At 38.7% G+C, this 12,871-nt stretch overlaps 1 protein-coding gene across 1 annotated transcript; it reads left to right on the top strand.

Annotated features, from left to right (window-relative positions):
• Positions 1-450: 450 nt before the first annotated feature.
• Positions 451-12,554, top strand: LOC145398091 (WD repeat domain phosphoinositide-interacting protein 4-like). Its single transcript, XM_080271049.1, has 8 exons — positions 451-633; positions 1,924-1,998; positions 6,522-6,714; positions 6,891-7,071; positions 8,327-8,535; positions 8,987-9,088; positions 10,789-10,907; positions 12,127-12,554. The coding sequence occupies exons 1-8, from the start codon at positions 567-569 to the stop codon at positions 12,234-12,236; spliced, it is 1,056 nt and encodes a 351-aa protein (XP_080127175.1). The 5' UTR covers positions 451-566; the 3' UTR covers positions 12,237-12,554.
• The last annotated feature ends 317 nt before the right edge of the window (positions 12,555-12,871 follow it).

Genomic DNA, 12,871 nt, shown 5'->3' with positions numbered 1-12,871 from the left:
GTGAAATGTTGATTGGGTTGATAATGTTCGTTTGAATCTCCCGCTCACTATAACATTCAATAATGCACGCAGTAAAATTATCATCCCTGAGATAACTTTGGTTGATGTCGCTATTGAGAATTAAGACGGTAATAAATACAATAACTCGGCTCAAGAAAACGAACAGCAGTTGTGTGAAATATCGATTACATTATTCATGAACGCACTTTGTTTTGATACAACTTCACGTGCAACTGTCCGATTTCTCCATCATAATTGTCATATTTGATGAAGTAAGTTGGCACTTATTCAAAGATTCTGAGACATCAGAATTTATAATTTATAATTTATAAGTTTATTATTCATATTTCAAAAGTATAGTTGTATAATATATCTCTAAACTGACCAACAAGTATGAGGCTAAAATGTGATTGGAAGAGAACGAACACTTCCCCTTAGGATTAGCAGAGTTTAGTGCGACGCAGACGCAGGACAAAGGATTCTAACGTAAAGCTTTGCGTAGTATATTTAAAGCCTTAAACATCACCTGGAAGAACTGAAGTAACCTTTAGGGTATTCTTCATCCCATGCTGATAAAAAATACAATGGCAGCTAGAGAGAAGGTCCACAGTCTTCGTTTCAATCAAGACCATGGTGATTACGGATAATATTTAGCCGAAGCCACAACTAGTATTCAAGTATTTCAGAGTATTTTCTGTTGACAGATCAGTATTTTTGAACACTTCTCTTTCACGACACCTCTGTTGAAAATGACCCCTGAGAGTATGAGTTGCCCCCTGGGAGGCAAAATGCCCCCCCGGGGGGGGGGAGGAGTTAATTTACAACAAGTGCAATGGAAGAAAAGTGTGTTAACCAGATAACACTTCAAAATACTTGAATTCCAGTTGTGATTTCTGCCAATTATTTACCATATGGTATGGCAGTACCCAAGTTTGTAACGATAAATGGATCAGTGTGAATGGGTTACAGTTCATTATTATGTCATGTTTTGTTATGTGCCTGCATGTTTCCCATCTCTTGCATTTTTTCTGTTTTCTTTGCAGTACCTGCTCTCTTCTACTGTCACCATTCTCTACCTCTTCATCCATCACTTTCATACCATTTTAGGCTATTGATTTACTTTTTTACAGAAGGTGAACTGAGGAAGGCAAGTGAAATTTTAGAGTATAATCTTCAGCTCTACAGTACAACACAATGATCAGACAAGTCCCCCCACCTCCAATACTTTTACACTCTAGTACAAAGCACTGATCTTCACATTCATTCATTTCAACACACTGACATTCAGTGCCACATGTATTATCTCCTGTCTGTTTCCAGGTATGCCTGTGTATATTATTTTGTGCCTTATCACTACCATACATGTATCTAACAGAATTGTAGTAAGTGGAAATACATGCTGGTAATTGTGCATAGTTCTTTTACGCTGATGTGGTCTTGATTTTTCATCCTTTTGTGGCTTATTTTACACAGCTCAGTAGCAAAACAACAGTATTACAGCTGTACTTTTTTTTTTTATTATTATTATTATTGTAGCACTTCATCATGACTAACATTGTAATTTAATGTTAATCTGTTTTGACAGCATAGCATTCAAAGTAGAGAGATGGCAATTTTGGGCCAAGCTAGAGTGAAAAGGGTATAGTAGGTGCCATTATTCTGACACATTACTACTTGTGAATTACCAGTAGCACTGTAGTTATGGTGTTATTTCAGGGTTTTTAGCTTGTGAATTCATTATAAGAAGTAGCACTCTTGAGAAGCAAAAGATCAACCATTATTATGATTGTAGAAGCAAAAGATAAAAAATGATGATGATTTTATTAGTTATTACTATTATTTTTATTATTATTATCAGTATCATTATTGTTACTATTGTTATTGTTACCAGTTTTCATCTTAATATATATTGTACTTCCACAGGTTGTTTTATATGCTGCATGGACTCAGGGGTTAGAATATACAACGTAGAACCCCTTGCAGAGAAGATACATTTACGTAAGTTGTACAGTATAAGTTATGGTTGAGTTAAAAGTTGGACATAACATTGAAAAATTGGTAGCTACTCCTCCATGCAGTACATCAGTGTTTATCCTGTTTTTTATTTTATTCAATTTTTAATCTCCTGTGCAAGAAAATTCTTTTAGTTGAATGTTCTCTTGGTCCTCACTCAGGCCTGCTAGTGTATGTTTCATGAAGTATCTTTTGTAAAACAGCGGCGCAAGTGAAGGTTTTTTCTAGTATATGTTGTTTTCTCCAGTGTTTGCAAAACTCACAATTTGATACGGTACAGTTTTGGAATATACAAATACTACCTGTATGTAAATATATATATATATATATACAGTGTATATATATATATATTACTTAGTAAGATGTTCTGTATCTTGATTATATGTACAGACGTCGGAATAAGTTCGTTTCCTTTTCCGTGTTTGTAACACTGCTTGATGGAGAGCTACCCCCTCCTGCTCCCTTCCTCATAGTCCCACACTCCCACCCAACCCCCCCACTTTTCTCTCCTACCCCATAACCCCACCAGGTACCCCCCATACTCTCGCTCACAGCCAGCTAGGGGTTTCTGTACTATCACGATCCAAAGTTTCTTTACCCCCCTGAGTGGAAGAAGGTCGAAGCCAAGGTTGTAGCAAGACCAGATGATCGGACACTGCCAGTATACAAGACTAATAATGGTTCATGATACCGTGATTCATAAATAGGCTCGTGTGTTTCATCCGGGTGATTCTTATTATCCTAAGCTTCAGGTTGGTGAACCCCTCCATCATGAACTGGCCTGTGTTCGGTGGCCCGTCATTTCTTCAACCTTGGCTTCGACTTTCCTCCACTCGGGGGTAAAGAAACTTTGGATCGTGATAGTACTTCAAGCACCTCTCTAATTGGGTGCTTTCAAAGCTAGTATTCTGGTAGATGTCACCACCATTGAGACAAACACATTCCCCCGGCTGTTTAATAAGTGTATTTTTCTTTGTTAAATATCTACACTGTTATGTGAAACAGTGAATCATAGTAATGTCATATACTGTAATATAAATAATACAAATAGAACATGTATATATAACGTGGCATGAATTGTTTATATTTATCATAATTGGAAATTAAAATATTATTGATGGACTATGATGGCAACCCATTTCAGTGGTCCTATATTATTTAACTTCTGCTACATTTAGTGCAAGTTAGGTTCTTAAAACATAGTTTGTTCAGACTGTAAATTACGCCTAGTGGGTGTCTTGACTCATTCAGTCTATATGTGGGACGAAATTTAATGTTGAGTAAATACTGGGACTCAACATTTTGCTCACTCCCTTCACCCATGCACAACACAAGACCCGTGTTGCCACGGTTTGAGATGGCCGTGGTGTTGCCCAATGCCCTCTCAGACTATCCAAAGCAATTACAGTACCTTTCTTTGTCTAACCTAACCAGACCACAAGTAGCCTAGTCTAAATTGTATTATTTTAAGCATTAGCCCTAGTGCGTTTGTTTTGAAAACAAATCTCTCGTGAAGAAACTTAACACTGGACTGTCTTGTGCGCATGCGTGAAGAGAGTGAGCAAAATGTTGTGTCCCAGTACTTACTCAGCATTAAATTTCTGCCCACATATAGACTGAATGAGTCAAGATACCTACTAGGAATAATTTACAAGCTGAGCAAACTATGTATTAAGAACCTAACTTGCACTAAATGTAGCAGACATTAAATAATGTAGGACCATCACATTCCATCAATATTATTTTAATTTCCGTTTATGACAAATATAAACAATTCACGCTACGTTATATATACATGTTCTATTTGTATTATTTATATTACAGTATATGACATTACTATGATTCACAGTTTCACACAAGTGTAGATATTTAACAAAGAAATATATGCTTTTTAAACAACGCAGGGAATGTGTTTGTTCCCATGGTAGTGACATCTACCGGAATACTGGGCTTTTCAGAAGCACCCCATTACGTGTAGTCCAAACAACTAATAAAGAAATAGTACAGTATATATCATAAACCAAGTTAGGAAAAGGTTTACCACACTGTGTGTGTGTGTGTGTGTGTGTGTGTGTGTGTGTGTGTGTGTGTGAGAGAGAGAGAGAGAGAATAAATCGACTGTTAATAAATGTTGCAGTAGTAGACACCTCTTTTACACACACACACACACACACACACACACACACACACACAGAATAAATCTGTTGTGATTAAATGTTGCGGTAGTAGACACCTCTTTCACACACACACACACACACACACACACACACAGAGTGAGAGAGAGGAGTTGCAAGGAAAAGTTAGGATCTTAATGACTATGCAGCCAATACCGTGGAGATACTTTTTGTTTGCCTGGGAATGCATATCCAGTTCACATTTATTCTAGTGTGCCTTAAACTTCTCTATTATATACAACGTCCATGTTGAGTTAGTTCCATTTGGAGCAGATCTTGCCCGTGAAAAAGTTTTCACGTAATTCTGCTGGTAAATTTTCTCATTTACGGTTTCCAACCATGGTTGTGTGCCGAGTCCGTGTTAAGAGTAAGCAACTTTGTATGTACTGATTGTGAAACCCATTCAGATTTAAACACTTTAATGAGCGGACCTCGTAGTCTACGAGTTTGTACTAAAAAAGTTCCACAACCCTCAGGCGAACCTGATACCTTAGTCTCCTGAACCCTTTTTAAATCGACGTATGTCTTTTTCAAGCGTTCAAAATTCCACAGCAACTCAGGAAGTGGCCGTATTAAGGAGTTATAGACTGTGAGAACAATCTCTTTATTCCCAGAGAGAGAGAGACAGACAGACAGACAGACAGACAGACAGACTTGGAATGGTAAGAACAATCAGGAGAAATACTGATAAGAAAAGTGAGAAGAGAAACTGAAGCAGAGAAGAGGAAAACACGCCTGTGAAAAAATGGAACAATGTTATAGAAGTGACACAGGGACGGAAGCACACACACACACACACACACACTTTCTGAATATTTGTCGACCTATCTGTCTGTGCCTGGCTGTGTGCTGCCCCTCCCCCTCCCCCCCTCATCTCTCTCTCTGGATCCTCTGTCTCACCCCTAGTTTCCTTTTCCCTCCTTGCTCTTTCTTTATAGCTCTCTGCTCAGTCCCTACCTTCCTCCCTCTCGCCTTTCCTTCGTCTGTCTCCCCCTCTGTCACTCCCTCCTTACCTCACTCTTCTTCCTCCCTGTGTCACAACTTTGTCTTACCTTTTTTCATTTGTCACATGTGTTACCTTTTTTTCTCCATTACTCTCTCCGTATTTCTTTACTTGTACTAAACCCATTTCCTTCACTGCTTTGTTTCCCCATTAATAAGTGCATGCTCTTTTTTCTCTCTCCTCTCTCCGTCTCTCCCTGTCACCCAAAATCTCTTCTTTCATTCCGCTCTTCCCACTGTCTTTCCCTCCTTTCCTCCCTCCCTCTCCCTCCCCTTGTCTTCCATTCTTAACATCCCCCTCCCCTTTCTTGCCCTAATAATTAACCTGTTTTATTCCCACCAGTAATCTCTACTTTCTCTCTGCAGATTTCTCTAATTCTCTATTTCTCTCCCTCCCTTTTCACTTGAATGTCATTCGTTCTACTCAGCCTCAATGCTTTCGTCTTATCCTGCTTAGTTCTTTCCCTGCGTCCTTTCCATAATAACACACTTTCTTCCTCCTCCCCGTTACCTTGTCTTCTTTTCTAAATTTTCTCATATCGTTCTCAGTGTTCTGTTCCGTAGCTCGCTTTCCCACTTTCTCCTTTTGTTATCCCTATTTCTGTGTTAGCTCCATTCCAATTTTCTCTCAGCTGTCTCCCCTTTTGTCTCTCCTTCCTGTCTTCCAGCCTTCCGATTCACATCACCCTTTTCTCTTTCCCTTTCACACTGCTTGTATCTCATTTCACCTCCCACTGTCTCTTCTTCTCACTCTCTGTTTCTTAACTCTCGTTGTTCTCTCCTTGCCTCTCCTCTTTTTACTTTCTCCGTAACTGCATTCTCATTTCTCATTATTCCACTCACTCTCCCTCTCCGCCTGTCGCCCCCTGTCTTTTAACTCTCTCTCTCTCTCTCTCTCTCTCTCTCTCTCTCTCTAAGTGCAGTAAATTTTTCCTAACTTGGTTTATGTATATACTGTGCTATTTCTTTATTAGTTGTTCGGACTACACGTAATTTGAGAGGTGCTTGAAGTACAGAAACCCCCAGCTGGCTGTGAGCGAAAGCATGGAAGGTACCGGGTGGGGTTATGGGGTCGGAGAGAAAAGTGGGGGGGTTGGGTGGGAGTGTGGGACTATGATGAAGGGAGGAGGAGGGGGTAGCTCTCCATCGAGCAGTGTTACAAACGCCTTAGTCCACAGAAAAGGAAACGAACTTATTCCGACGTCTGTACACTACTGGTTACTGTACCATACTTGATGTTTGGAGTTGTATAGCCATAAATGTTTAATAATTACATCTTCAAAGTAAGTGTGCTTTATTCCTGTATGCTAGTAAACATCTCTCTTATTATAGAAGAGAGCTTGGTTGGAAGTGTGGGCCATGGAGAGATGCTTCACCGGACCAATTTAATGGCATTAGTAGGTGGTGGAGCAATGCCCAGATATGCAGACAACACTGTGTTAGTGTATGATGATTTAACCTCTAAACTTGTGTTGGAGTTCACCTTTGCTGTCCCTGTTCTGTCTGTCAGGCTTCGCAAAGACAGGTGAGTAAGGGCCATCTTTGTTTTTGGTTACACAGTATTTATAATGATAAAACTGTACAGTATGATACTGCTCTTGTCAGTTATGTCAGACATGATGTGTTAGATCACCATTGACGTAATGAATGTTCAGTCATCCAGTATTATTTTCTATGTTAAGTGTATGCTGCATTTTCCAGGTTGGTGGTGGTATGCCGACGTCAGATCCACGTGTTCTCTTTCCCTCACTCTCCACGACGGCTGTTTACATGTGAGACACGAGACAACCCCTTGGGCCTGTGTGAGGTTTCCCCCCTTCCCTCAGCTGACAGGCACATCCTCTGCTTCCCGGCACACAAGCTTGGTGCTGCCCAGTTAGTGGTATGTCCCTCAGTGGAAGTAGTACAAAACAAGTGTGGTTCATAACATATTCACAACATTTCATGCATTATATGAGTGATTCATGTATGCCTGTGTCATTTGCAGAATACTGTAGGATACTTATTTTATAGTAACAAGAACTGAGACGTTTTCTCCTTTACTGACAGTGTGTGCATTCAGTTTTATTCTTAACCAGTGTTGTGAGATTCCGGGTTTGCAAGAACAGAATATGCTTACTTTCTTGTTTTTGGTGTTGTAGTTATTGTAATACATGTTCTTGCTTTTCTAGTCAGTGAAAGTTTTGAATTAAAATTTCACAAATAGGACTGATTTTTGGCACATATTTCTGGTCCAGAGGGAAATAAAATTGACTGAAAGGTTTCTGAACTGATCTGAGTAAGTTTAAAAATAGCCAAAATTAATTAGAATGACCAATATGGGTATAAACTCACCTGAGTTGATTTGGGGTAAATTGATCTGATAGGGCCTGATGGGAAATGGTAGACCTAATTGAACCTGAACTCTCATGAACTCACCTGACTGAGCCAGAAACGTTGTGCATGATTTTAATGAACCATAATGACGAGATTGGACGTAATGGACATGAATGGACCAGATAGACCTAAATTTCTCAGAACTGACCTGAAGTGACCATGCTAAGTTGAAATAGTTGTGATGGACTTGATATAAGCATTAATGGATCAAATGGTCCTGTTTAAGCCACATTGTTTCCTGAATGAAACTGAATTGATATGACTGAACATGGTTTGGACAGTCTGTTCATAAAAAAAATAATAATAATAATAAAAATAAAAAGGAAAAATTTTATAGTGAAACCTCACCCACTGAATAGGCCTGTATGTTAAATGGTTTAGGGGTGTGAACGATTAAACTGCACTCTCCGTTAGATTTAGAGGTAGCTAAGCAGTGAAACATGTTTGTATTGCACTGGTCACAGTGAGTAACAAGAGCTATTTACAACCTGTCGAAATGGTTTTGCCAATGTAGACAAACTGAATATCGAAATGGTTTTGCCAATGTAGACAAACTGAATATCTCTTCCAGGCAGATACTGTGGTAACTATTGAACTATTATAAGTGACCCATGAAAGCAATATTAATATAAGAATTTTATTTGTTATTACATTTTCTGTAAAAAGAGCTCAGTATTAACATATTCTGTTAAGATGCAGTTTTTGTACATGCACCGGTATTTTAGAAATATGTGACAGTAGCTTCCTTTTTCACTTGGCAGGATCTGTTAACAACGGAATCAACAGTGTCACAAGCACCGCTGACAGTGGAGGCTCACAAGAGTGAGTTGGCATGCTTAAGTGTGAACCGTGAGGGCACACTGTTGGCTACTGCTTCAGTCAAAGGCACCCTTATCAGAGTATGGGATACTGCTAAACGTATACTTTTGGCAGAACTGAGGAGAGGTTCAGATCCTGCAACTTTATATTGGTGGGTGAACTTAATCCTTTTCCACATTTATGTATCATGCTTCATTGAAGAAATATGTCATGGACATGGAAAGTGTTGTTTACTGCTTTCATTCTAGCCAAAAAATTTTACATTTACTAAAGAGTGAGCATACGTACTTCTGGTTAATTTGTTGTTCCTGCTATCCATGCCTACTTATAGGCTGTTTCTTCTTTGAGTGTTCCGTAAGGTGTTCATTGTGATTAGATTTAGAATAAAGGGACTTTGTTGTTTCAGTAGGGGTGAGAGGACTGAGTAGGTTAGAAAGGACACATATTGACCCCTTAGGCATCATCAGATAATTTTATTCAGCTTAGACTAATGGTGCTGAAGAGGTTAAGTATGTGATATGCTGTGGATGTTACAACTGTTTAAGTATAACGTTATTGCCATTATTATTATTATTATTTATTTTTATTTTTTTTTTTTCCAGTATTAACTTCAGTGCAGACAGTGACTTCTTGTGCTGCTCAAGTGACAAGGGAACAGTCCACATATTTGCCCTGAAGGACATGCGTCTCAACAAACGCTCAACGTCAGTCACCACTTGTATTTTTCATAGGTTTTAAGTGAATGACACTCTGATCCATTTCACTCGGCTTGCTGTTGATAGTTCTTTGTATTTCTTACTTTCTCTACCTCATTCTCTGTATCCTAGCTAACCCCATCCTTAGGTAGGAAAAAGGTCAGGATAATGGTGGTGATGATGATGATGGTGATGATGAATTTAAGTTCACCATCATCATCTGGACCTCCTTTCCCACCCTGGGGCAAGGTGAGGAGTCGCAACGTCCAGGTAGAGTTTGCCCAGTTCAATAGGCCACGCTTCCATTTATTCATCATTCAAGCCCAAGGAATCCTGGCTTCATCAAAAGATATTAATTTGTGCCATACTGGAGAGTACGGTGTTTTAGTTGTATTGTAGTTTTACTGCATAAGAAAGTGAATCAGTTAAAAGTGCTATGATTGGATATTGGTCTGAATATTGTAATGCTGCTGTATTGTTATCTTCTGGTATCCCAGACAGCACTTTTTCTCGGTTCTTTTTATAACTGTCTGGCACCATACTCCATTTCAGAAATTCTCACATACAATACTAAGCAACAAAAGAAGTTCCTTGGTTATTGTGTTGTTTTCACACATCATCTCTTCCATTCTTTAGCCATGGAAGTAGAGATCGCCCCATTCCATTACTGCCAGTGTCTTCACACCAAACACACATTTGTCTTCTAGTCTTATTTTGGCACCACCTCAAAGTTATACTGTATGATCATTCATGCACAGCTACCCTCCACTCTTTCTAGTTTCATAATTGCCCACTCAAAATGGCATCCTTATTTCATTGCCTGTTTTAGTGATCTTAACGTGTAGAATGTATGACATTTCTCCCTTTTTTTAAGTTGTTTACCTCTTTGCCTTTTTTGGATGTAGAGTATTTATTAGTTTTATTTCATTCAGGCTACCACAAGATTATTTTGCTCAGCTGAGTGGAGGTATTATCAGGCATGAGTTCCTCACTGTTTTTATGAGTTTTTGGAGTCACGATTCTTAGGGCTTTGGTGAATGCATGAGTGTGGTGCATCCAGTTGAGTACTTTTTTTTTTTCTCCCCACCCTTCCTCATCACATCCTTGGATGGCAAAGGAGGTCTGGATGGTGATGATGATTATGATAATAATGATGTTAGCCAGCTTCATAATGTGCTTTGCTTAAATAAACTTGCAGAAAAAGAGGATACCAAATTATTTCATTAGGTTGTACTGCATATCTAACATAAAGTTAACTAACTGAGATCGTAAGCCATTTTACACACAGGATACTGTGACAGTATGCTCTGTTTTATTTGGTGTGCAGTGTTATGTAGTTTAAATGTGTCATTTTAATGTTACCTACTCTGTGATTGGATAAGTGAGAGGACAGAGTATATTTGTATAATAATCCAGCCAGAGCCACCCTATCTGATCTTTCTGGTTGTTTTGAGCATTCTGTGGTTTAAGGCCTTAATTTACATCGGGAGCTATGACTTAGATTTTTATAAGGCTGGTGCTCTAAGTGTTGAACTGTTGCATGTATGTGCTTGCATTTGCTGATGATAAAATATTAATGTATGTATTGTCAGGGTAACTGAGTGGAATGGTTTTTCAATGCTAAGGTATTACAGTTGTGGGTATGAAACTATTTCAGTATCTGTTGTTGCAGTTACTCAGTTATTATTAGATATTCTTTTAATTTTCAGATTGTCTCGCATTGGATTCCTGGGAGGTTACATGGAATCTCAATGGGCACTTGCTAACTTCACTGTCCCTCCAGAGTGTGCGTGTGTATGTGCCTTTGGAGCCAGCTCGACAGTATATGGTGAGTCTCACTAATATCCCTTCCATAAACTTGCATTTCAGTTTGAGCTGAGAGAAGTACTAGTAATATCCAACCCTCTTTCAATACATTGTCCATGAAAGCAGTCCCATTTTTATTCACTCCTTGCACTCCAGATATTCTGACTACCCCATATATTTTGTTACTGCATCATTCAGATTGCATCTCAAAATCTCTATCCCACATAGACCAGATCTGTCCAGCCACATGTCATTGTCCAACTCAGTCTTCTTCACTCATGTTTCTGCATCATCCGCTGGTGCATGTGCACATCCCAGATGTGTACCCATTATGGCCATAAATCCCTGATGTACATCCACAGCAGTCATACACTCCTCATTCATTACACAACCACTAATTTTTTTTTTTTAATAGCCTCCATAAATTTTCATTACCACACATACCCTATGCCACCCAGTCATCAAACTCCAGTTCCATGTTGCCCACTGAATGGCTTCTCAAGGCACTGTATCATTTGTCTTAAGTCCACAGCTACCAGAAACTTTACCAGTAGTTGCATGAATTGGAATTATCATATTTTCCATTTTCTTCCTTATGTACCTTCCCAGACACTTCACAGCTCTCATTATTTGGCTTTAACAGCCATTAGACCCGTATGAGTAGTATGATTCAACAGTTAAGGCCACATGTGCATTTATTTATTGCAATTGGTGGATGATTATATTTAGTTGAGTGGTGAAAATTTTAGTGCTATTAAAAGAAAAAAAAAGAAAGAAAGAAAGAAAGAAAAAAGAAGACAGTAGTTCCTGGTGAAAGAGATAGGCAAATTATACAACCATGCATTGTTACCCTAGTATTTGAAAATTGGCATGCATAGTTTTTGTGTTTGGTCCTCTTGTTCATGTCTCAGCATTTTGATCCAGAATCTGTTGTACTGGATATATATTCTTATCCTGTTGCTCTCATTTCTCACGTTCACTAACACGGCAACGTCCTTCTCTTTACAGGCATATATGCGGTCAGGCTTCTTTTAACAATCATTTCAGTCTCTCTCTGCCATTTGTGGGTTATATACTAGTTTGTATGTGAAATATGAAATGTGCACCATATATACAATTTTCTTTTTTTTTTGACATACATCTAAGATTTTGTTTGTTTTTTAAATTACCATTGTTTTCAGTTCTCCCAGGTATTCCTTAGAGTGTTAGCTGTGCGAACTTTTATTTTTCTTCCATTTCAGCCATTTGTGTGGATGGGACCTTCCATAAGTACATATACAAAGCAGATGGTTCCTGCAATCGAGAATCATTTGATGTTTACCTTGACCTGGTTGCCGATGAGGAATTCTAAAGTGAAGCTGGAGCACATCAGCACAATTATCCTCTGTTGGAAAGATGTATTATATTCATCAGTGTGGCTTCCCTAGTTGAACAAAAGTAGAAATGTGTTCAAAAGTAGGTGCAATATTCTTTAACAGTTGCAATTTTTTTTTCTCCCTGCCATTGGATGTGTTCACAAATGTACCACAAGCAAAATTCCCATGACCTTGATTTACTACCAGTTGCTTTATATTTGTTAGAAGAGCTGAAAGTACTCCCTGTCCATGACTGACTATACTCACATGACAGCACAGAAGTGTGGTGGACTGGATTAAGTGAAATGTCATGAACGTCTGTCTGTCTATTGACAGATGCCTTAATCCCGTATGCCAGTAAAATTGATACTATACTATGTAGATATATCATCACTGTATAGAGCAATTCAAATTATTGTGCAGCGTTATGGTTCTTTTACTGTAACTCAGCTGAAGTCTTTGTCATTATGCAGCATGTTTCATCTTGTTCTGTGATGATGAGACAGCACAGTACTATGCTTGTGCATGTTTTCATGCTGTTTCTTCACTATGTTGTGGTGTCGATCTATTGTTCCAGTGCTGTATTTAAGATGGAGAGATAGTAGTTTTAGACCTAGTTAAGATGGATAGA

The sequence above is a fragment of the Coenobita brevimanus genome, chromosome 5 (genome assembly GCF_032717465.1).
Source record: "Coenobita brevimanus isolate Jiangsu-jjx chromosome 5, ASM3271746v2, whole genome shotgun sequence".
Lineage (NCBI taxonomy): Eukaryota > Metazoa > Arthropoda > Malacostraca > Decapoda > Coenobitidae > Coenobita > Coenobita brevimanus.
This window is presented reverse-complemented; position numbering and strand designations above follow the sequence as displayed.